Raw genomic sequence first — 24,069 nt, forward strand, 5'->3', positions numbered from 1 at the left:
TTCCCGTGACACAGTGGCATAACCATCGTTTACATTTTGTTGCTGCCGCCTGCTCTCTACCTGATCATGCAGGTTGGGGTGAACCAGCGAGAGTCTGGTTTTAAGTGTCCTTTTCATGAGTAGCTCAGCCGGGGGCACCCCTGTGAGCGAGTGGGATCTCGTGCGGTAACTGAGCAGTACTCGGGACAGACGAGTTTGGAGTGAGCCTTCTGTGACTCGTTTAAGGCTCTGTTTGATTGTTTGTACTGCCCGCCCTGCCTGCCCATTGAAGGCTGGTTTAAACAGGGCCGAGGTGACGTGTTTGATCCCATTGCGGGTCATGAATTCTTTAAATTCGACACTGGTGAAACATGGCCCGTTGTCTCTGACCAGTATGTCAGGCAGGCTGTGGGTGGCAAACATGGCCCTCAGGCTTTCAATGGTGGCGGTGGCGGTGCTTCCCGACATTATTTCACGTTCAATCTATTTTGAAAAAGCATCCACCACCACCAGGAACATTTTACCGAGAAATGGGCCCGCATAGTTGACATGGATCCTCGACCATGGTCTGGATGGCCAGGACCACAAACTTAGAGGTGCCTCTCTGGGCGCGTTGCTCAACTGAGCACACACGCTGCATTGCCGTACACAAGACTCTAAGTCAGAGTCGATACCGGGCCACCACACGTGGGATCTGGCTATCGCTTTCATCATTACTATACCCGGGTGTGTGCTGTGGAGATCCGAGATGAACGTCTCCCTGTTCTTTTTGGGTAGCACTACGCGGTTACCCCACAACAGGCAGTCTGTCTGAATGGACAGCTCGTCCTTTCGCCGCTGGAATGGCTTGATTAGCTCTTGCATTTCAACAGTGATGCTGGCCCAGCTCCCATGCAGTACACAGTTTTTTACTAGGGACAGCAGAGGATCTTGGCTGGTCCAAGTCCTAATCTGGCGGGCCGTGACAGGTGATTTATCATTTTCAAACGCTTCCATGACCATCAACAAGTCTGCGGGCTGCGCTATTTCCACCCCCATGGTGGGCAATGGTAGCCAACTGAGATCAGTTCTCGGTGCCTGGCCTGTGGCGGATGGTATAGTTATACGCTGATAGCGCGAGTGCCCACCTATGTATGCGGGCTGAGGCATTAGTATTTATCTCCTTGTTTTCAGCGAACAGGGATATGAGGGGCTTGTGATTGGTTTCCAGCTCAAATTTGAGGCCAAACAGGTACTGTTGCATTTTCTTTACCCCGAACACACACACTAATGCCTCTTTCTCAATCATGCTGTAGGCCCTCTCAGCCTTAGACAAGCTCCTGGACGACGCATCACATGCTAGCACAATGCTTTTACACGGGTTATACAATACAAGCAGCTTGTTGGAGCATCAAATGTTTCTGGCTTTCTCAAAAGCAATTACTTGGTTTTTTTCCCCATACCCAGTTCTCAACTTTACGCAATAACACATGTAGGGGCTCTAAGAGGGTGCTTAACCCCGGTAGGAAGTTACCAAAATATTTGAGGAGTCCCAGGAACGACCGCAGCTCCGTGACCTTCTGTGGCCTGGGCACGTTCCTGATAGCCTCTGTCTTGGCGTCTGTGGGCCGAATGCCGTCCGCTGCGATCTTTCTCCCCAAAAACTCCACTTCTGTCGCATTTCGACCTCTTCAGCTGCAGCCCTACGCGATCCAGTCGCTGGAGGACCTACTCCAGGTTTTGTAGGTGCTCGACGGTGTCCCGACCCGTGACCAATATGTCGTCCTGAAAAACCACCATACGTGGTGCCAACTTGCGTAGGCTCTCCATGTTTCTCTGGAAGATCGCTGCAGCCGACCGAATTCCAAACGGGCATCTGTTGTAGATGAACAGTCCCTTGTGCGTGTTGATGCAGGTGAGGCCCTTCGAAGACTCCTCCAGCTCCTACGTCATGTTGGCCGAAGTTAGGTCGAGCTTGGTGAACATCTTGTCTCCTGCCAGCGTCGCAAATAGGTCGTCTGCCTTAGGTAGCAGGTATTGGTCCTGTAGCAAGAAACGATTAATAGTTACTTTATAATCGCCGCAAATCCTGACCGTGCCATCACTTTTGAGTACTGGAACAATCGGGCTGGCCCACTCGCTGAATTCCACTGGGGAGATGATGCCCTCGCGTTGCAGCCTGTCCAGCTCGATTTCCACTCTCTCCCTCATCATGTGAAGTACCGCTCGCGCCTTGTGGTGAATGGGTCGTGCCTCTGGGACCAAGTGGATCTGCACCTTCGCCCCGGAAAAGTTTCCAATGCCAAGCTCAAAAAGGGAAGGAAATTTGTTAAGAACCTCGGTACATGAGGCCTCATCGAAATGTGATAGCGCTCGGATGTCATCCCAGTTCCAGCGGATTTTGCCCAGACAGCTTCTTCCAAGCAGTGTGGGGCCATCGCCCGGGACAATCCAGAGTGGCAGTTCATGCACCGTGCCCTCGTAGGTGACCTTGACCATGGCGCTGCCCAGGACAGTGATGAGCTCTTTGGTGTACGTTCTCAGTTTCGTGTGGATGGGGCTCAGGGCTGGTCTGAGTGCCTTGTTGCACCACAGTCTCTCAAACATCTTTTTACTCATGATGGATTGGCTAGCGCCAGTGTCCAGTTCCACGGCTACGGATAAGCCATTCAATTTTACATTTAGCATTATAGGTGGACATTTCATCGAAAATGTGTGCACCCCGTGTACTTTAGCATCTGCCTCCTCTCTCTGAGGCTCGAAATTGCTTTGATCCACCATGGACCGATCTTCCTCTGCCACGTGGTGGTTAGCAGGTTTGGCGAGCTGCAAGCTTGTTGGAGGTGCCCCATTGTTCCATAGCTCTTGCAAACATACCCTTTGAAGCGGCATGAATAGGCTGAATGGAAGCCTCCACATCGCCAACAAGGTGTGAATTGCCTTGCATTCATCCTTTGTTGCGGACTCTGAGTCATCTGGGTCACCTGAGGCCTGCTGGCAGTTGCAGACTCGTGGTTTCTGCCCTGTACATTTCTGCTCGCAAACACAGGTCCAGTTAATTTATGAACATTGCTAGCACTTGTGTGCTGAGAGATTTGTTTGGTGTTATCACTGCTGGACATAAACGCCTGTGCTACCGCAATGGCTTTACTGAGGGTCGGTGTCTCTACAGTCAAAAGTTTTTGTTGGATGGTCTTGTGGCCAATGCCCAGTACAAAAAAGTCTCTGAGTATCTGCTCCAGGTAACCATTAAACTCACATTGTCCTGCAAGTCACCTTAGCTCGGCGACGTAGATCGCCACTTCCTGACCTTCAGATCGCTGGCATGTGTAGAACCGATACCTTGCCATCAGCTCTCTCTCCCTCGGGTTAAGATGCTCCCGAACCAGTTTACACAGCTCCTCATACGACTTATCTGTGGGTTTCACCGGAGCCAGAAGATTCTTCATGAGGCTGTAGGTCGGTGCCCCGCAGACCGTGAGGAGGACCGCTCTCCTTTTTGCAGCGCTTCCTTCTCCGTCCAGCTCGTTGACTACAAAGTACTGGTCTAGCCGCTCAACATAGGCTTCCCAGTCCTCACCCTCCGAGAACTTCTCCAGGATGCCCACAGTTTGCTGCATCTTTGTGTTGGATTCGTATACTCGTCGCCAGTTATTGTGTTCCTAACACAGATGAGACTGCACACAGGGAGGTTAAAGTAACAGTAACCTCAGTCTTTATCAAGACACTCCAGAGTGAGGAACAGGCCTTAGGGGCCGGCTTATATACAGTGCTCCCAAGGGATGCTGGGATCCCTTGAGTCTTCAGGGAATGCGCTCTTTGATGGCGGAACATGGGAGTGCATGCTTTATAGATACACAACAATCTCATTGAATACAAAATTCTTACAGGGCTTGACAGGGTAGATGCAGGGAGGATGTTTCCTCTGGGCTGGGGTGTCTAGAACCAGGGGTCACAGTCTCAGAATAAGGGGTCGGCCATTTAGGACTGAGATGAGGAGAAATTTCTTCACTCAGAGGGTGGTGAATCTCTGGAATTCTCTACCCCAGACGGCTCTGAAGGTTTTCCGGGGGGGGGGGTTTTGTGTAAATTTTTATTTCTATGTTCTCCCCCCCCCTCCCTGGGCCCGACCCAATCCTCGGCAGCACTTTGCTGAGGATCGCATTTGCCGCCGAGATTGGGAGCTCCCACCCAGATTCATGGCGTCAGTCCCTTTTTTGCCGCCAGGTGGACTTTCAAGGACTTTTTTTTACCGAAACTCACGCCCAAAGTACCGTCAGGTATCTCGGCGGTCCTTTAGGCGAGACTGAGCTTCCACCAAGTTCAGGCCCACGCACACAGCAACAACAACCTGTATTCACATAGCGCCTTTAATGTCGTAAAATGTCCCAAGGCGCATCACAGGAGCGATTGTCAGACAAAATTTGACACCGAGCCACATATTAGCGCAGGTGACCAAACACTTGGTCAAAGAGGTAGGTTTTAAGGAGCATCTTGAAGGAGGAAAGAGAGGTGGAGAGGCGGAGAGGTTTAGGGAGGGAGTTCCAGAGCTTGGGGCCCAGGCGACAGAAGGCACGGCCACCGATGGTGGAGTGATTATAATCAGGGGTGCTCAAGAGGGCAGAATTAGAGGAGCGCAGACATCTCGTGGGTGGGGGGGAGGGGGGTTTGTGGGGCTGGAGGAGATTACAACAACAACTTGTAAAGGAGGAGGGAAAGGTGGGGAGGCAGACAGCTTTAGGGAAGGAGTCCCAGAGTTTAGGGCCCAGGCAACTGAAGGCACGGCTACCAATGGTGCAAGGGATGTACAAGAGGCCAGAATTGGAGGAGCGCAGAGATCTCGGGGGGTTGTGGGGCTGAAAGAGATTACAGAGCTAGGGAGGGGCGAGGCCATGGAGGGATTTTGAAAACAGGATGAGAATTTTAAAATTGAGGCGTTGCCGGATGTAATGTATGCACCTGTGAGGATGCTCACAGGTTGGGCACCCTGTACGGAGGGGAGCGGGTAGGTCCGAGGGCCTCCTCGTCGGACTGCTCCTGGGCATGGCCAAGGGGGCCATCAGCCGGTCCAGGCAGCGGGCGGCCAAGGGGGTCGTTCAGCCCGACTGCCTGCCTCTCTTCCGCGGTTACATCCGAGCCAGGGTGTCCCTGGAGATGGAGCACACGGTGTCCACCGGTACGCTCGCGGCCTTCTGCGAGAGGTGGGCGCCGGAGGGACTGGAGTGCATCATCACCCCCGGCAACCAAATTTTAATTTGATGTATTTTTTTTGTCTAAAGTTTAATTTGTTTATTGTGCCGGTTTTAATGTCCCCCTTTTAGCCAGAAGGCACTTGTATAATTTGTGTTTTTAATGCCCTCAAAAAAAAACAAGGGGTCACTTGTTTGAAAGTGTTTGGAGTGTCCCCCCCCTCCCTCTTTAATCAGGGGGCACTTGACTTTGAATTAATGTTTTTTATTGTTCACAACAAAATAGTTGTATAGCTGTTGAGTTGGGAGTGGCTTAGCCAGTCACGTGATGTTCACAAAACTCAATAAAACCCCAGCCAGTTGGGTTCGGGGGATCCACAATGAGGCAGGTGATTGTGAGCCAGGTGGATGAACTGGTAATGTGCAGTGTGATTGTTAAACCTTTGCTAATAAACCAGCTAGTTCTTGTAATGACTCAAGTGTCTGGTGACTGTAAACTCACTCAGGTGCAACCTGATCCATCTTTATTCCAGCTTGAGAGTGCCAGTGTGACAAAGACACCCAGCTTATATACAGGTGACCAAGCACACATGCCATATGCGTACAGCCCGATGACCTCCGACCGCGGCGCCCTCTGGTGTCTGGTGACCCCCAAGCATTAATACATAACAACATCCCCCTTTTAAAATCTTAACAACAGTCTTTTTACAAATTAAGACATTCTGGGGCTTTCCTCTCACGAGTTGATCGTCTCAGTTCAGCTTTGGCTCTGGGCGAGCGTTCTGAGTCCGTTGAGACTGAGGGCTGAGTAGCCGAGCTGATGGGAGTGGTCATGACCACATCAGAGACTGAAGGTTCAGGGTCAGTAATGTCAACAGAGTCCTCTGATGAGTGAACAATGGTTGGTTGGTCACTGACTGCATCTTCCTCACTCGGTTCCAGTTCATCCGTGTGCCGCAGTTTAACCCGGTCAAGGTGTTTCCTGCATTTTTGCCTATTCTTGAGCACGACAATAAACACTCTGTTACCCTCCTTGGCTGTAACTGTGCTGGCGATCCACTTTGGACCTTGACCATAGTTCAGTACATAAACCGGATCGTTGACCGAGATGTCACGTGATACGGCAACGCGATCATGACACCATTGCTGACTTTGACGTCTGTTTTCAACACGATCATTCAAATCGGGATGAACAAGAGAAAGCCTGGTCTTGAGATTTCTCCATCAGTAGTTCAGCAGGAGGAACCCCAGTAAGTGTATGAGGTCTTGACCTGTAACTGAGCAATATACATGACAACCGTCTCTGCAGTGAACCCTGAGTTACACGTTTCATACTTTGCTTGATCGTTTGAACGGCACGCTCTGCTTGACCATTAGAAGCAGGCTTTAATGGAGCTGATCTCGCATGTCTGATGCCAGTGAGTTTCATGAACTCCTGGAACTCAAGACTTGTGAAGCAAGATCCGTTGTCGCTCACAACAATGTCAGACAAACCATGAGTAGCAAACATGATACGAAGGCTCTCAATGGTAGCTGCAGACGTGCTGGATGACATAACACCACACTCTATCCACTTAGAATATGTATCTACTGCGACAAAAAACATCTTTCCTGGGAACGGGCCCGCAAAATCAATGTGGATTCTCGACCATGGTTTGGATGGCCACGACCAAAGACTCAGTGGAAATGCCGCTAGTACTTTACTTAGCTGCATACAAGTATTGCACTGATGCACGCATGATTCCAGATCAGAGTCAATTCCAAACCACCATACATCAGACCTAGCAATGGATTTCATGATGACAATACCAGGATGAGTGCTATGAAGTTCACGTACAAATTTTTCTCTACCTTTCTTAGACATGATTACACGATTACCCCACAGTAAACAGTCTGACTGAACGGACAGCTCATCCTTGCGACAGTTGTAAGGTTTGGTCTCCTCATAGGTATGGCAGACCAATCACCACTGAGTACACACCGTTTCACAACCAATAAAATAGGGTCATGGCTGGTCGAGATCCTAACTTGTTGAGCAATGACAGGGGTTCCTTCACTCTCAAAAACATTCATTACTAACAGTAGATCTGCAGGTTGAGGCATCTCCATCTCAGTTGTGGGTAAGGGCAGACAACTCAGTGCATCGGCACAATTCTCAATACCAGGTCTATGATGGATGATGTAATCATAGGCAGACAATGTCAGCGCCCACCTTTGCATACGGGACGATGCATTGGTATTAATACCTTTGTTTTCCGCAAACAATGAAATGCGTGGCTTGTGATCTGTTTCTGGTTCAAAACAAAGACCAAACAGGTACTGGTACATTTTTTTTATCCCACACGCACAGGCCAAAGCTTCTTTCTCTACCATACTGTAAGCTCTTTCCGCTTTAGACAGACTTCTCGAAGCATACGCAACAGGTTGTAACTTGCCCGATTCATTTGCTTGTTGGAATACACAGCCAACCCCATATGATGAAGCATCACAGGCCAATACAAGATGCTTACACGATCATAATGAACAAGCAACTTGTTTGAACAGAGCAGATTCTTAGCTTTCTCAAAGGCTCTATCTTGAGACGCACCCCAGACCCAGTTGTCGCCTTTTCTTAGTAACACATGCAGTGGCTCTAGTAAAGTGCTCAATCTGGATAAGAAATGACCAAAGTAGTTGAGTAGCCCAAGGAACGAACGCAGCTCCATCACATTCTGAGGCCTGGTGCATTCTTGATGGCCTCGGTTTTCGAATCAGTGGGCCTGATGCCATCTGCAGCAATCTTCCTCCCGAGGAATTTGACCAGGTGCCACGAATACATACATCGAGCGTTTCAGCCCGAGTCCCACAGCTTGTCGAACGTCCCTTGGCTCATTATCGATTGGCTTGCACCCGTGTCCAACTCCATTGATACAGGCACGCCATTCAGCTCCACGTTAACGACTATCGGCTGGCTGTTGCTATGGAACGAGTACAGTCCATTCACTTCCTCCTCGGGTTGCGTATCCGGACCATCACTGAACTGGTCCTCATCAACCACGTGGTGAGCCGCACCACGCTTGCTCCATTGTGGGCACATCCTGTGAAAATGCCCCACTTTCAAACATCCATTGCATGAGTAAACCGACACTGATGAGGCCGATCACAACACCAACAGGGTGAAATCTGCTTTGAACCAGTTGGCGGGCTCTGAGCAGCGGCAGGTTTCGTGTAAGCAGCTCTGCCCGAAGACGATGCCATCTTGTTTACAGTACTTGCCGTAGAACTCCGACTCGTCGATGATAGCTGCCTCAAATTATCATCCATCGTCATGCATGCCTGGGCAGTCGCGATGGCCTTTTTCAAATCCAGCGTCTCTGCAGCCAACAGCTTCCTGAGGATCGCATCATGGCTGATGCCTATCACAAAGACATCAGGCAGCATGTTTTCCAGCATGTTCCCGAACTTACACGGCTCAGCAAGATGTCGCAGGTCGGCGACAAATCCCGACATGTCCTGGCCTTCAGCACGAACATGCGTGTAGAAACGGTAGCGTGATATGATGATCCCTTCTTTTGGCATCTGATGGTTACCCACCAACGTACACAATTCCTCGTACCCTTTTTCCGCCAGATGTACAGGCGAGAGAAGATTCTTCATGGGGCTGTAAATTTTCGGACCACAAACGTTGAGGAGAACTGCCCTGCGCTTAACTGCGTAGGCCTCTGCCTCCATGCCGTTGGCCACAAAATACTGATCCAGGCAGTTAACAAAATCCGCCCAATCCTTGCCCTCCGCGAATCTCTCCAGGATTCCAACAGTGCCCATTGTGCATGCGAAGGTTCTTAAATTACCCATCGCCAATTGTAATGACTCAAGAGTCTGGTTACTGTAAACTCACTCAGGTGTAACCTGATCCATCTTTATTCCAGCCCGAGAGTGCCAGCTTGACAAAGACACACAGCTTTATGTACAGGTGACCAAGCACACACACATGCTACATACGTACAACCCGATGACCTCCGACCGCAGTGCCCTCTGGTGTCTGGTGACCTCCAAGCATTAATACATAACAGTTCTTAATATCAATGTGTTGCTATGAATTCTTACGCAAAGAACCCATGAAGCAAATACATTACAGTGGACCAGGAGCCAATGTAGGTCAGTGAACACAGGAGTAGATGGGTGAACGAGACTTGGTGACATGATGGAGGCATGAACACCAATGCACACTCATCAACACATGGACTCACAATATGAGGACACACTCTCATGTACAACACGCATACACATGCACAGTACATCAAGCGTGTATGCGTGCACTCAGTTGTGCCCATTCATATATGCACAGTATACACGCGCTCACACGCACGCACGCTCATTCACAGAATGAGGAGCCACTCAGTACCTGGAATAGAAAAGTACATGTCCTTCCATTGGCTCTTGTTGTCTCCCAGCCAGTGTCCCGAGTACCTGCCTTGACTCGGGAATGTCGATCGGGAAATTACAAATGGCCGCTTCTTGCGGATTTTCACCAAAGCACTGGGGCAAAGAGAAAGTAACATTTCAGCCAATCAGCATGTTAGAAGCTGCACTTGGTTATACCTTATACAGACACTAGGGGTCAGCACAGACCGCACCGAACGCAGGTCCCGCACTGACCGCAGGCCCCGCTCCAACCGCAGGCCCCGCACTGACCGCAGGCCCCCGCACTGACCGCAGGCCCCGCTCCGACCGCAAGCCCCGCACTGACCGCAGGCCCCGCCCCGACCGCAGGCCCCGCTCCGACCGTAGGCCCCGCACTGACCGCAGGCCCCGCACTGACCACAGGCCCTGCTTTGACCGCTCTGACTGCAGGCACCGCACTCACCACACTGACTGTAGGCCCTGCACTCACCACACTGACCACAGGCCCCACACTGATCTTGGCCCCGCACTCACCACACTGACCACAGGCCCCACACTGACCGTAGGCCCCGCACTCACCACACTGACCACAGGCACCACACTGACCGTAGGCCCCGCACTCACCACACTGACCACAGGCCCCACACTGACCGTAGGCCCCGCACTCACCACACTGACCGCAGGACCCGCACTGACTAAAGAGGAAATTAATGCAATAGTAAGGAAGAACATTAGCTTGATGTGGAATCCGTATGGGTGGAGCTATGGAATACCAAAGAGCAGAAAACCCTAGTGGGAGTTGTGTACAGACCACCAAACAATAGTAGTGAGGTTGGGGACAGCATCAAACAAGAAATAAGGGATGTGTGCAATAAAGGTACAGCAGTTATCATGGGCGACTTTAATCTACATATTGATTGGGCTAACCTAACTGGTAGCAATGCGGTGGAGGAGGATTTCCTGGAGTGTATTAGGGATTGTTTTCTAGACCAATATGTTGAGGAATCAACCAGAGAGCAGGCCATCCTAGACTGGGTGATGTGTAATGAGAAAGAACTAATTAGCAATCTTGTTGTGCGAGACCCCTTGGGGAAGAGTGACCATAATATGGTAGAATTCTTTATTAAGATGGAGAGTGACACAGTTAATTCAGAGACTAGAGTCCTGAACTTAAGGAAAGGTAACTTTGATGGTATGAGACGTGAATTGGCTAGAATAGACTGGCAAATGATACTTAAAGGGTTGACGGTTGATAGGCAATGGCAAACATTTAAAGATCATATGGACAAGCTTCAACAATTGTACATCCCTGTCTGGAGTAAAAATAAAACGGGGAAGGTGGCTCAACCGTGGCTAACAAGGGAAATTAAGGATAGTGTTAAATCCAAGGAAGAGGCAAAAAATTAGCCAGAAAAAATAGCAAGCCGGAGGACTGGGAGAAATTTAGAATACAGCAGGGGAGGACAAAGAGTTTAATTAAGAGGGGGAAAATAGAGTACGAGAGGAAGCTTGCCGGAAACATAAAAACTGACTGCAAAAGCTTCTATAGATATGTGAAGAGAAAAAGATTAGTGAAGACAAATGTTGGTCCCTTGCAGTCGGATTCGGGTGAATTTATAATGGGGAACAAAGAAATGGCAGACCAGTTGAACAAGTACTTTGGTTCTGTCTTCACAAAGGAAGACACAAATAACCTTCCCGATGTACTAGGGGACCGAAAGTCTAGTGAGAAGGAGGAACTGAAGGATATCCTTATTAGGCGGGAAATTGTGTTAGGGATATTGACGGGATTGAAGGCCGATAAATCCCCAGAGCCTGATAGTCTACATCCCAGAGTACTTAAGGAAGTGGCCCTAGAAATAGTGGATGCATTGGTGATAATTTTCCAACAGTCTATCGACTCTGGATCAGTTCCTATGGACTGGAGGGTAGCTAATGTAACACCACTTTTTTAAAAAGGAGGGAGAGAGAAAACGGGTAATTATAGACCGGTTAGCCTGACATCAGTAGTGGGGAAAATGTTGGAATCAATCATTAAGGATGAAATAGCAGCACATTTGGAAAGCAGTGATAGAATTGGTCCAAGTCAGCATGGATTTATGAAGGGGAAATCATGCTTGACAAATCTTGTGGAATTTTTTGAGGGTGTAACTAGTAGAGTGGACAAGGGAGAACCAGTGGATGTGGTGTATTTGGACTTTCAAAAGGCGTTTGACAAGGTTCCACACAAGAGATTGGTGTGCAAAATCAAAGCACATGGTATTGGGGTAATGTACTGGCATGGATAGAGAATGGGTTGGCAGACAGGAAGCAGAGAGTCGGGATAAACGGGTCCTTTTCAGAATGGCAGGCAGTGACTAGTGGTGTGCCGCAGGGCTCAGTGCTGGGACCCCAGCTCTTTAAATATACATTAATGATTTGGATGATGGAATTGAGTGTAATATCTCCAAGTTTGCAGATGACACTAAGCTGGGTGGCGGTGTGAGCTGTGAGGAGGACGCTAAGAGGCTGCAGAGTGACTTGGACAGGTTAGGCGAGTGGGCAAATACATGGCAGATGCAGTATAATGTGGATAAATGTGAGGTTATCCACTTTAGGGGAAAAAACACGAAGGCAGAATATTATCTGAATGGCGGCAGACTAGGAAAAGGGGAGGTGCAACGAGACCTGGGTGTCATGCTTCATCAGTCATTGAAGGTTGGCATGCAGGTACAGCAGACGGTGAAGAAAGCAAATGGTATGTTGGCCTTCATAGCAAGAGGACTTGAGCACAGGGGCAGGGAAGTCTTACTGCAGTTATACAGGACCTTGGTGAGGCCCCACCTGGAATATTGTGTTCAGTTTTGGTCTCCTAATCTGAGGAAGGACGTTCTTGCTATTGAGGGAGTGCAGCGAAGGTTCACCAGACTGATTTGCGGGATGGCAGGACTGACATATGAGGAGAGACTGGATCGACTGGGCCTGTATTCACTGGAGTTTAGAAGGATGAGAGGGGATCTCATAGAAACATATAAAATTCTGACGGGACTGGACAGGTTAAATGCAGGAAGAATGTTCCCGATGTTGGGGAAGTCCAGAACCAGGGGACATAGTCTTAGAATAAGGGGGAAGCCATTTAGGAATGAGATGAGGAGAAACTTCTTCACTCAGAGAGTTGTGAACCTGTGGAATTCCCTGCCGCAGAGAATTGTTGATGCCAGTTCATTGGAGTTAGATATGGCCCTTGCGGCTAAAGGGATCAAGGGGTATGGAGAGAAAGCAGGAACGGGGTATGAAGGAATGATCAGCCATGGTCTTATTGAATGGTGGTGCAGGCTCGAAGGGCCAGATGGCCTACTCCTGCACCTATTTTCTATCTTTCTATGACCACAGGCCTCGCACTGACCGCAGGCCCCATACTTATCGCACTGACCACACTGGCCGCAGGCCCCGCACTGGCCGCAGGCCCCGCACTGACCGCAGGCCCCGCACTGGCCGTCGGCTCCACACTGACCGCAGGCTCCGCACTGACAGCATGCCCCACACTGGCCGCAGGCTCCGCACTGACCGCAGGCCCCGCACTGATCGCAGACCCCGCACTGACCGCAGGCTCCACACTGACCGCAGGCCCCACACTGACCGCAGGCTCCACACTGACCACAGGCGCCGCACTGGCCGCAGGCCCCGCATTGACCGCAGGCCCCGCACTGGCCGCAGGCTCCACACTGACCGCAGGCTCCACACTGACCGCAGGCCCCGCACTGACCGCAGGCCCCGCAATGACCGCAGGCCTCGCACTGGCCGCAGGCTCCACACTGACCGCAGGCTCCACACTGACCGCAGGCCCCACACTGACCGCAGGCCCCGCACTGGCCGCAGGCTCCGCACTGACCGCAGGCTCCGCACTGACCGCAGGTCCCGCACTGGCCGCATGCCCGCACTGACCACACTGACCGCAGGCCCCGCACTGACCGCAATCACCACACTGACCGCAGGTCCTGCACTGGCCGCACTGACCGCAGGCCCCACACTGACCGCAGGCCCCACACTGACTGCAGGCCCCACACTGACCACACTGACCGCAGGCCCCGCACTGGCCGCAGGCCCCACACTGACCGCAGGCTCCACACTGACCACAGGCCCCGCACTGGCCGCACTGACCGCAGGCCCCGCACTGACCGCAGGCCCCACACTGACTGCAGGCCCCGCACTGACCACACTGACCGAAGGCCCCGCACTGGCCGCAGGCCCCACACTGACCACACTGACCGAAGGCCCCGCACTGACCGCAGGCCCCGCACTGACCACACTGGCCGCAGGTCCCGCACTGACTCCACTGACCGCAGGCCCCGCACTGGCCGCAGGCTCCACACTGACCGCACTGACCGCAGGCCCCACACTGGCCGCAGGCCCCACACTGACCGCAGGCCCCACACTGACTGCAGGCCCCGCACTGGCCGCAGGCCCCACATTGACCGCACTGACCGCAGGCCCCGCACTGGCCGCAGGCCCCACACTGACCGCAGGCCCCACACTGACCACAGGCCCCGCACTTACCGCAGGCCCCGCACTAACCGCACTAGCTGCAGGCCCCGCACTGGCCGCAGGCCCCACACTGACCGCAGGCCCCGCACTGGCCGCAGGCCCCACATAGACCGCACTGACCGCAGGCCCCGCACTGGCCGCAGGCCCCACACTGACCGCAGGCCCCACACTGACCACAGGCCCCGCACTTACCGCAGGCCCCGCACTAACCGCACTAGCTGCAGGCCCCGCACTGGCCGCAGGCCCCACACTGACCGCAGGCCCCGCACTGGCCGCAGGCCCCACACTGACCGCAGGCCCCGCACTGGCCGCAGGCCCCACGCTGACTGCAGGCCCCGCACTTACCGCAGTCCCCGCACTAACCGCACAGGCTGCAGGCCCTGCACTGGCCGCAGGCCCCACACTGACCACAGGCCCCGCACTGGCTGTAGGCCCCGCACTGGCCGCAGGCCCCACACTGACCACAGGCCCCACACTGACCACAGGCCCCACACTGACCGCATGCCCCGCACTGACCACAGGGACCACACTGACCACAGGCCCCGCACTGGCCGCAGGCCCCACACTGACCGCAGGCACCACACTGACCGCAGGCCCTGCACTGGCCGCACTGACCGCAGGCCCCACACTGACCGCAGGCCCCACACTGACTGCAGGCCCCGCACTGACCACACTGACCGCAGGCCCCGCACTGGCCGCAGGCCCCACACTGACCGCACGCCCCGCACTGACCGCAGGCTCCACATTGACCACAGGCCCCGCACTGGCCGCACTGACCGCCGGCCCCGCACTGACCGCAGGCCCCACACTGACTGCAGGCCCCGCACTGACCACACTGACCGCAGGCCCCGCACTGGCCGCAGGCCCCACACTGACCGCAGGCCCCACACTGACTGCAGGCCCCGCACTGGCCGCAGGCCCCACATTGACCGCACTGACCGCAGGCCCCACACTGACCGCAGGCCCCGCACTGACTGTAGGCCCCGCACTGGCCGCAGGCCCCACACTGACCACACTGACCACAGGGACCACACTGACCTCATGCCCCGCACTGGCCGCAGGCCCCACACTGACCGCAGGCACCACACTGACCGCAGGCCCTGCACTGGCCGCACTGACCGCAGGCCCCACACTGACCGCAGGCCCCACACTGACTGCAGGCCCCGCACTGACCACACTGACCGCAGGCCCCGCACTGGCCGCACCCCCCACACTGACCGCACGCCCCGCACTGACCGCAGGCTCCACACTGACCACAGGCCCCGCACTGGCCGCACTGACCGCAGGCCCCGCACTGACCGCAGGCCCCACACTGACTGCAGGCCCCGCACTGACCACACTGACCGCAGGCCCCGCACTGGCCGCAGGCACAACACTGACCGCACTGACCACACTGACCGCAGGCCCCGCACTGACCGCAGGCCCCGCACTGACCACACTGGCCGCAGGTCCCGCACTGACTCCACTGACCGCAGGCCCCGCACTGGCCGCAGGCTCCACACTGACCGCACTGACCGCAGGCCCCACACTGGCCGCAGGCCCCACACTGACCGCAGGCCCCACACTGACTGCAGGCCCCGCACTGGCCGCAGGCCCCACATTGACCGCACTGACCGCAGGCCCCGCACTGGCCGCAGGCCCCACACTGACCGCAGGCCCCACACTGACCGCAGGCCCCGCACTGACCACACTGACCGCAGGCCCCGCACTGGCCGCAGGCCCCACACTGACCGCAGGCCCCACACTGACTGCAGGCCCCGCACTGACCACACTGACCGCAGGCCCCGCACTGGCCGCAGGCCCCACACTGACCGCAGGCCCCACACTGACTGCAGGCCCCGCACTGGCCGCAGGCCCCACATTGACCGCACTGACCGCAGGCCCCACACTGACCGCAGGCCCCGCACTGACTGTAGGCCCCGCACTGGCCGCAGGCCCCACACTGACCGCAGGCCCTGCACTGGCCGCACTGACTGCAGGCCCCACACTGACCGCAGGCCCCACACTGACCGCACGCCCCGCACTGACCGCAGGCTCCACACTGACCACAGGCCCCGCACTGGCCGCACTGACCGCAGGCCCCGCACTGACCGCAGGCCCCACACTGACCGCACGCCCCACACTGACCGCAGGCCCCACACTGACTGCAGGCCCCGCACTGGCCACAGGCCCCACATTGACCGCACTGACCGCAGGCCCCGCACTGGCCGCAGGCCCCACACTGACCGCAGGCCCCACACTGACCGCAGGCCCCGCATTTACCGCAGGCCCTGCACTAACCGCACTAGCTGCAGGCCCCGCACTGGCCGCAGGCCCCACACTGACCGCAGGCCCCGCACTGGCCGCAGGCCCCACACTGACCGCAGGCCCCGCACTTACCGCAGGCCCCGCACTAACCGCACAGGCTGCAGGCCCCGCACTGGCCGCAGGCCCCACACTGACCGCAGGCCCCGCACTGACTGTAGGCCCCGCACTGGCCGCAGGCCCCACACTGACCACAGGCCCCACACTGACCGCATGCCCCGCACTGACCACAGCCCCCATACTGACCGCACTGACCATAGGCCCCACACTGACCGCACTGGCCGCAGGCCCAACACTAACCGCACTGGCCGCAGACCCCACACTGACCACAATGACCACAGGCCCCGCACTGACCGCAGGCCCCGCACTTGAAGGAAAGGGTGGGTGGGGTGTCTGGTTTGCCGCACGTTTCTTCCGCTGCCTGCGTTTGATTTCTGCATGCTCTCAGCGATGAGACATGAGGTGCTCAGCGCCCTCCCGGATGCACTTCCTCCACTTAGGGCGGACTGGTCTTTGGCCAGGGATTCCCAGGTGCCAGTGGGGATGTTGCACTTTGTCAAGGAGGCTTTGAGGGTGCCCTTGAAATGTTTCCTCTACCCATCTGGGGCTCGCTTGCTGTGAAGGAGTTCCGAATAGAGTGCTTGCTTTGGGAGTCTCGTGTCGGGCATGAGTAGAATGTGGCCCGCCCAACGAAGCTGGTCGAGTGTGGTCAGTGCTTCGATGCTGGGGATGTTGGCCTGATCGAGGACGCTGATGTTGGTGCGTCTGTCCTCCCAGGAGATTTGCAGGATCTTGCGGAGACATCGTTGGTGGTATTTCTCCAATGATTTGAGGTGTCTACTGTTTATGGTACACGTCTCTGAGCCATATAGGAGGGCGGGTATCACTACAGCGCTGTAGACCATGAGCTTGGTGCCAGATTTGAGGGCCTGATCCTCAAACACTCTCTTCCTCAGGCGGCCGAAGGCTCCACTGGCACACTGGAGGCGGTGTTGAACCTCGTTGTCGATGACTGCCCTTGCTGATAGTATGCTCCCGAGGTATGGAAAGTGGTCCACGTTGTGCCGTGGATCTTGATGACTGGGGGGCAGTGCTGTGCGGCGAGGACAGGCTGGTGGAGGACCTTTGTCTTACGGATGTTTAGCGTAAGGCCCATGCTTTCGTACGCCTCGGTGGTGACGATGTTGACGATGACTTGGAGTTCAGCCTCTGAATGCGCGTAGACGCAAGTGTCGTCCATGTTATGTTCAGAATAAATCCACAGGACTATATCGCATCAAACTGTTGTGATCTTGGTCTCTTTACTTCAGACTCTAGTGAGGAAGCAGCATGGTGAATCACCTTTTATACCTCCTTGCTCCAGGGTGCACAGATGACCCTTAGGTCTCCCACAGGTGAGCCCCCTGGTGGCAAGTTTTACATTTGGGTAAGGTCTACACACGTACATAACAGTCCGCGTACAGTAGCTCGATGACAGAGGATGGGACGGTCTTGGATCCGGCCTGGAGGCGACGAAGGTTGAACAGGTCCCCACTGGTTCTGTAGTTTAGTTCCACTCCAGCGGGGAGCTTGTTGAGTGTGAGGTGGAGCATCGCACAGGCTCCGCAGTGACCGCAACGACTGCTGATCCCGCACTGACCGCAGGCCACGCTCTGACCGCTCCGACCACACTGACCACAGGCCCCGCACTGACCGCTCCGGTCGCTGGTCCCACACTGACCGCTGGCCCCGCACTGACCGCAGGCCACGCAATGACCGCTCTGACCACACTGACCACAAGCCCCACACTGACCGCAGGCCCCGCACTGATCGCTCCAACCGCTGATCCCGCACTGACCGCAGGCCCCGCACCGATCGCTCCGACCGCACTGACCGCAGGCCCCGCACTGATCGCTCCGACCGCTGGTCCAGCACTGACCGCCGGCCCTGCTCCGGCCGCTGACCCCGCACTGACCGCTGGCCCCGCACTGACCGCTCTGACCGCCGGCCCCGCACTGACCGCTGGCCCCACACTGATCGCTCCGACCGCAGGCCCCTCACTGACCGCTGGCCCCGCACTAATGCTCCGGCCGCTGGTCCCGCACTGACCGCTTCGACCGCAGGCCACCCACTGACCGCTGGTCCCACACTGACTGCTCCGACCGCTGGTCCTGCATTGACTGCTCCAGCCGCTGGTCCCGCACTGACCGCTACGACCGCAGGCCCCGCACTGGCCGCAGGACACGCACTGACCGCTCCGGCCGCTGGTCCCGCACTGGCCGCAAGCCCCGCACTGACCGCTCCGGCCGCAGGCCCCGCACCGGCCACAGGCCCCGCACTGACCACTGGTCCCGCACTTCCCTCAAGCCCTCTACTGACCGCCGGCCCCGAACTGACCGGACCGACCGCAGGCCCTGCACTGACCGCTGGCCCCACACTGAACGGTCTGACCGCAGGCCCCGCACTGACCGCTGGTCCCGTACTGACCGCTCTGACTGCTGGTCTCGCACTGACCGCTCTGACCACAGGCCACCCACTGACCGTTGGTCCTGCACTGACCGCTCCAACCGCTGGTCCCGCACTGACTGCTCCGGCCGCTGGTCCCGCATTGACCGCTCCGACCGCACTGGCCGCAAGCCCCGCACTGGCCGCAGACCCCGCACTGACCGCTCCGGCCGATGGTCCCGCACTGGCCACAAGTCCCGCACTGACCACTCCGGCCGCAGGCCCCGCACTGGCCGCAGGCCCCACACTGACCGCTGGTCCAGCACTGGCCGCAAGCCCCGTACTGACCGCTCTGACCGCACTGGCCGCACGCACCGCTCCAACCGCACTGACCGCAGGCCCCGCACTGACCGTTCCAACTGCAGTTACCGCTGGTCCCATTCTGCCCTCAGGCCCCGCACTGACCGCTCCGACTGCAGTGACCGCTGGTCCCACTCTGCCCTCAGGCCACACATTGACTGCACGGACTGCACCGACCAGACTGGCCGCTCCGACTGCAGGCTCCGCACTGACCGCTGGTACCGCACTGACCACACCGACTGCAGGCCCCGCACTGACCGCTCCGACCGCAGGCTCCGCACTGACCACTCCGGCCGCTAGTCCTGCACTGACCGCAGGTCCCACTCTGACCACAGACCCCAGACTGACCGCTCCGACTGCAGTGACCGCTGGTCCCACTCTGCCCTCAGGCCCCGCAATGACCGCTCCGACCTCAAGCCCCGCACTGACCGCTGGCCCTGCACTGACCGCTCCGACCTCAAGCCTTGTACTGACCGCTGGCCCCGCATTGACCATAGGCCCCGCACTGACCACAGGCCCCGCATTGGCCGCACTGACCGCAGGACCCGCACTGACCACAGGCCCTGCATTGACCGCTGGCCCCGCACTGACCGCAGGCCCCACATTGACCGCTCCGACCGCACTGGCTGCAGGCCCCGCACTCACGGCTCCGACTGCAGGCTCTGCACTGACCACTCCAGCCGCTGGCCCCGCACTGACCGCTCTGGCTGCTGGTCCCACACTGACTGCAGGCCCCGCATTGGCCGCACTGACCGCAGGACCCGCACTGACCACAGGCCCTGCATTGACCGCTGGCCCTGCACTGACCGCAGGCCCCACATTGACCGCTCCGACCGCACTGGCTGCAGGCCCCGCACTCACGGCTCCGACTGCAGGCTCTGCACTGACCACTCCGGCTGCTGGTCCCACACTGACCGCAGGCCCCTCACTGACCACTCCGACCGCACTGGCCGCAGGCCCCACACTGACGGCTCCGACTGCAGTGACCGTTGGTCCCACTCTGCCCTCAGGCCCCGCATTGACTGTTCCGGCCGCTGGACCCGCACAGACCGCAGGCCCCGCACTGACCGCTCCGACCGCAGGCTCTGCACTGACCACTCCGGCCGCTGGTCCCACACTGACCGCAGGCCCCGCACTGACCGCTCCGACCGCACTGGCCGCAGGCCCCGCACTGACGGCTCCGACTGCAGTGACCGCTGGTCCCACTCTGCCCTCAGGCCCCGCACTGACCGCTCCGGCTGCTGGTCCCACACTGGCTGCAGGCCCCGCATTGGCCGCACTGACCGCAGGCCACGCACTGACCGCTGGCTCCGCACTGACCGCTCCGACCGCAGGCAATGCACTGAGCACAGGCCCCGCACTGACCGCTCCAACCGCAGGCCCCGCACTGACTGCTCCAGGCACTAGTCCCACACTGACCGCAGGTCCCGCACTGACCACAGGCCCCGCACTGATCGATGGCCCTGCACTGACCACACTGACTGCTGACCCCGCACTGATCGCTCCGGGCACTGGTCCCACACTGACGGCAGGCCATGCACTGACCACTCCGGCTGCTGGTGCTGCTCCGACCGCAGGCCCCGCACTGACCGCTCCAGCCTCTGGTCCCGCACTGGCCACAGGCCCCAAACTGACCGCTCTGACTGCGGGCCCCACACTGACATCTCCGGCCGCTGGTCCCACACTGACCACACGCCCCGCACTGACCGCTCCGGCCGTTGGTCCCACTCTGACCGCAGGCCCGGCACTGTTCACAGGCCCCGCACTGACCACGCCAGCCACTGGCACCACACTGACCGCAGGCCCCGCATTGGCCGCACTGACCGCAGGCCACACACTGACCGCTGGCCCCGCACTGACCGCTCCGACCACAAGCCCAGCACTGACCGCAGGCCCGGCGCTGACAGCTCCGGATGCTGGTCCCACACTGACCGCAATCCCCGCATTGACCGCTCCGACCGCAGTCCCAGCACTGACCGCTCCGGCCGCTGGCCCCACACTGACTGCAGGTCCTGCACTGACCACAGGCCCCGCACTGACTGCTCCGGCCACTGGTCCCACACTGACCGCACCGACCACAAGCCCCGCACTGACCACAGGCCCCGCACTGACAGCTCTGGCCGCTGGTCCCACAGTGACCGCAATCCCCGCTTTGACTGCTCCGACCGCAGGCCCAGCACTGACTGCTCCGGCCGCTGGTCCCACACTTTACCGCAGGTCCTGCACTGACCACAGGCCCCGCACTGACCGCTCCGACCACTGGTCCCACACTGACCGCTCCAGCCGCTGGTCCCACACTGACCGCAGGCCCCGCACTGACCGCTCCGGCCACTGGTCCCACACTGACCGCTCTGACCACAAGCCCTGCACTGACCGCAGGCCCCGCATTGACAGCTCTGGCTGCTGGTCCCACACTGACCGCAATCCCCGCATTGACCGCTCCGACCGCAGACCCAGCACTGACCGCTCCGGCCGCTGGTCCCACACTGACCGCAGGTCCTGCACTGACCACAGGCCCTGCACTGACCGCTCCGGCCACTGGTCGCACACTGACCGCTCCAGCCGCTGGTCCCACACTGACCGCAAGCCCCGCATTGACCACTCTGGCCACTGATCCCACACTGACCGCTGTTCCTGCACTGACCGCTCCGGCCGCAGGCCCCGCACTGAGCGCTCCAACCTCAAGCCCTGCACTGACCGCTGGCCCCGCACTGACTGCTCGCCCCGCACTGAACACTCTGGTCGCTGGTCCCACACTGACCGCAGGCCCCGCACTGACCGCTCCGACCGCAGGCCCCACACTGACCGCTCCGACCGCAGGCCCCATACTGACCAGACCGGCCGCTGGTCCCACACTGACCGCAGGCCCCGTTCTGATGGCTCCGGCCTCTGGTCCCACACTGACCGTAGGCCCCGCACAGACCGCTCCGGCCACTGGTCCCACTGACCGCAGGCCCAGCACTAACCGACGGCCACTGGTCCCACACTGACCGCAGGTCATGCACTGACCGCTTCGGCCGCTGGTCCCACACTGGTCGCAGTCCCTGCACTGACTGCTCCGGCCACTGGTCTCACACTGACTGCAGGCCCCACATTGGCCACACTGACCGCAGGCCCCGCACACTGCTCCGACCGCAAGCCCCGCACTAACCACAGGCCCTGCATTGTCCTCAGTCCCCGCACTGACCGCTCCGGCCACTGGTACCACACTGATCGCAGGCCCCGCATTGGCCGCACTGACCGCTGGCCCCGCACCGACCGCTCTAGATGCAAGCCCCGCACTGACCACTGGCCCCGCACTAACCGCTCCAACAGCAAGTCCCGCACTGACCGTTGGTCCCGCACTGACCGCTCCGATCACAGGCCCTGCACTGACCGCTCCAGCCGCTGGTCCCACACTGACCGCAGGCCCCGCACTGACCACAGGCCCCGCATTGACCTCTCCGACAGCAGGCCCCGCACTGACCGCTCCGGCCGCTGGTCCCGCACTGAGCACAGGCCCCGCACTGACCGCAGGCCCTGCACTGACCGCTCCGGCCGCTGGTCCCACTCTTACCGCAGGCCCTGCATTGACCGCTCCAGCCACTGGTCCAACACTGACCGCAGGCCCCATACTGACCACAGGCCCCGCATTGACCACTCCGACCGCAGGCCCTGCACCGACCGCAAGCCCCGCACTGACTGCCGGCCCTGCACTGACCGCTCCGGCCGCTGGTCCCACACTGACCGCAGGCCCTGTACTGACCGCTCTGACCGCTGGTCCTACACTGACCGCTGGTCCCTCGCTGACCGCTCCGACCGCTCCTGCCGCTGATCCCACACTGCCCGCAGGCCCCGCACTGACCGCTCCGACCACAGGCCCCGCACTGACCGCTCCGACCACAGGCCTCGCACTGACTGCTCCGGCCGCTGGTCCCACTCTGACCGCAGGCCCTGCACTGACCGCTCCGGCCGCTTGTCCCGCACTGACCGTTCCGACCGCAGGCCCCGCATTGACCGCTCCGACCGCAGGCTCCGCACTGACCACTCCGGCCGCTGGTCCCGCACTGACCGCAGGCTCCACACTGAACGCTCCGACCTCAAGCCCAGCACTGACCGCTGGCCCCGCACTGACCGCTCCGTCCTCAATCCCCGCACTGACCGCTGGCGCCGCACTGACCATAGGCCCCGCATTGACCGCAGGCCCCGCACTGACAGCTCCGACCTCAGTGACCGCTGGTCCCACTCTGCCCTCAGGCCCCGCATTGACCGTTCCGGCCTCTGGTCCCGCACAGACCGCAGGCCTCGCGCTGACCGCTCCGACCGCAGGCTCTGCATTGACCACTCCGGCCGCTGGTCGCACACTGACCGCAGGCCCCGCACTGACCGCTCCGACCGCACTGGCCGCAGGCCCCGCACTGACAGCTCCGACCTCAGTGACCGCTGGTCCCACTCTGCCCTCAGGCCCCGCTCCGACCGCTGGCCCCGCACTGACTGCAGGCTCCGCATTGACCACTCCGACCGCTGGCCCCGCACTGACCGCAGGCCCCGCACTGACCGCTCCGACCACACTGGCCGCAGGCCCCGCACTGACGGCTCCGACTGCAGTGACCGCTGGTACCACTCTGCCCTCAGGCCCCGCACTAACCACTCCGGCCGCTGGTCCGGCGCTTCCCTCAGGCACTATACTGCCCAGGGTCCCCATACTGACCAATGGACACGCACTAACCGTTCAGACCGCTGGCCCGGCACTGACCGCTCCGATCGCAGGCCCCGCACTGACCTCTAGCCCCGCACTGACCGCTCTGGCCTCTGGTCCCGCACTGGCTGCAGGCCCCGCACTGATCGCTCCGACCGCAGGCCCCGCACTGACCGCTGTCCCCGCACTGACCACACTGACCGCTGGCCCCGCACTGGCCGCAGGCCCCGTACTAACCACAGGCCCCGC

The 24,069-nt window shown here is 58.6% G+C and overlaps 1 protein-coding gene across 4 annotated transcripts in view; it reads right to left on the reverse strand.

Moving 5' to 3' along the window:
- LOC139281259 (lysosomal alpha-glucosidase-like) overlaps positions 1-24,069 on the reverse strand; it is a 264,822-nt gene that overhangs the window by 19,434 nt on the left and 221,319 nt on the right. For all 4 annotated transcript variants that reach the window (XM_070901337.1, XM_070901336.1, XM_070901335.1 and 1 more), the window contains one exon: positions 9,532-9,665. In XM_070901337.1, the coding sequence (XP_070757438.1) occupies positions 9,532-9,665 (134 nt within the window). The remainder of the gene's footprint in view (positions 1-9,531; positions 9,666-24,069) is intronic.

This window comes from Pristiophorus japonicus, chromosome 15 (genome assembly GCF_044704955.1).
Source record: "Pristiophorus japonicus isolate sPriJap1 chromosome 15, sPriJap1.hap1, whole genome shotgun sequence".
In the NCBI taxonomy this organism is placed as follows: domain Eukaryota; kingdom Metazoa; phylum Chordata; class Chondrichthyes; family Pristiophoridae; genus Pristiophorus; species Pristiophorus japonicus.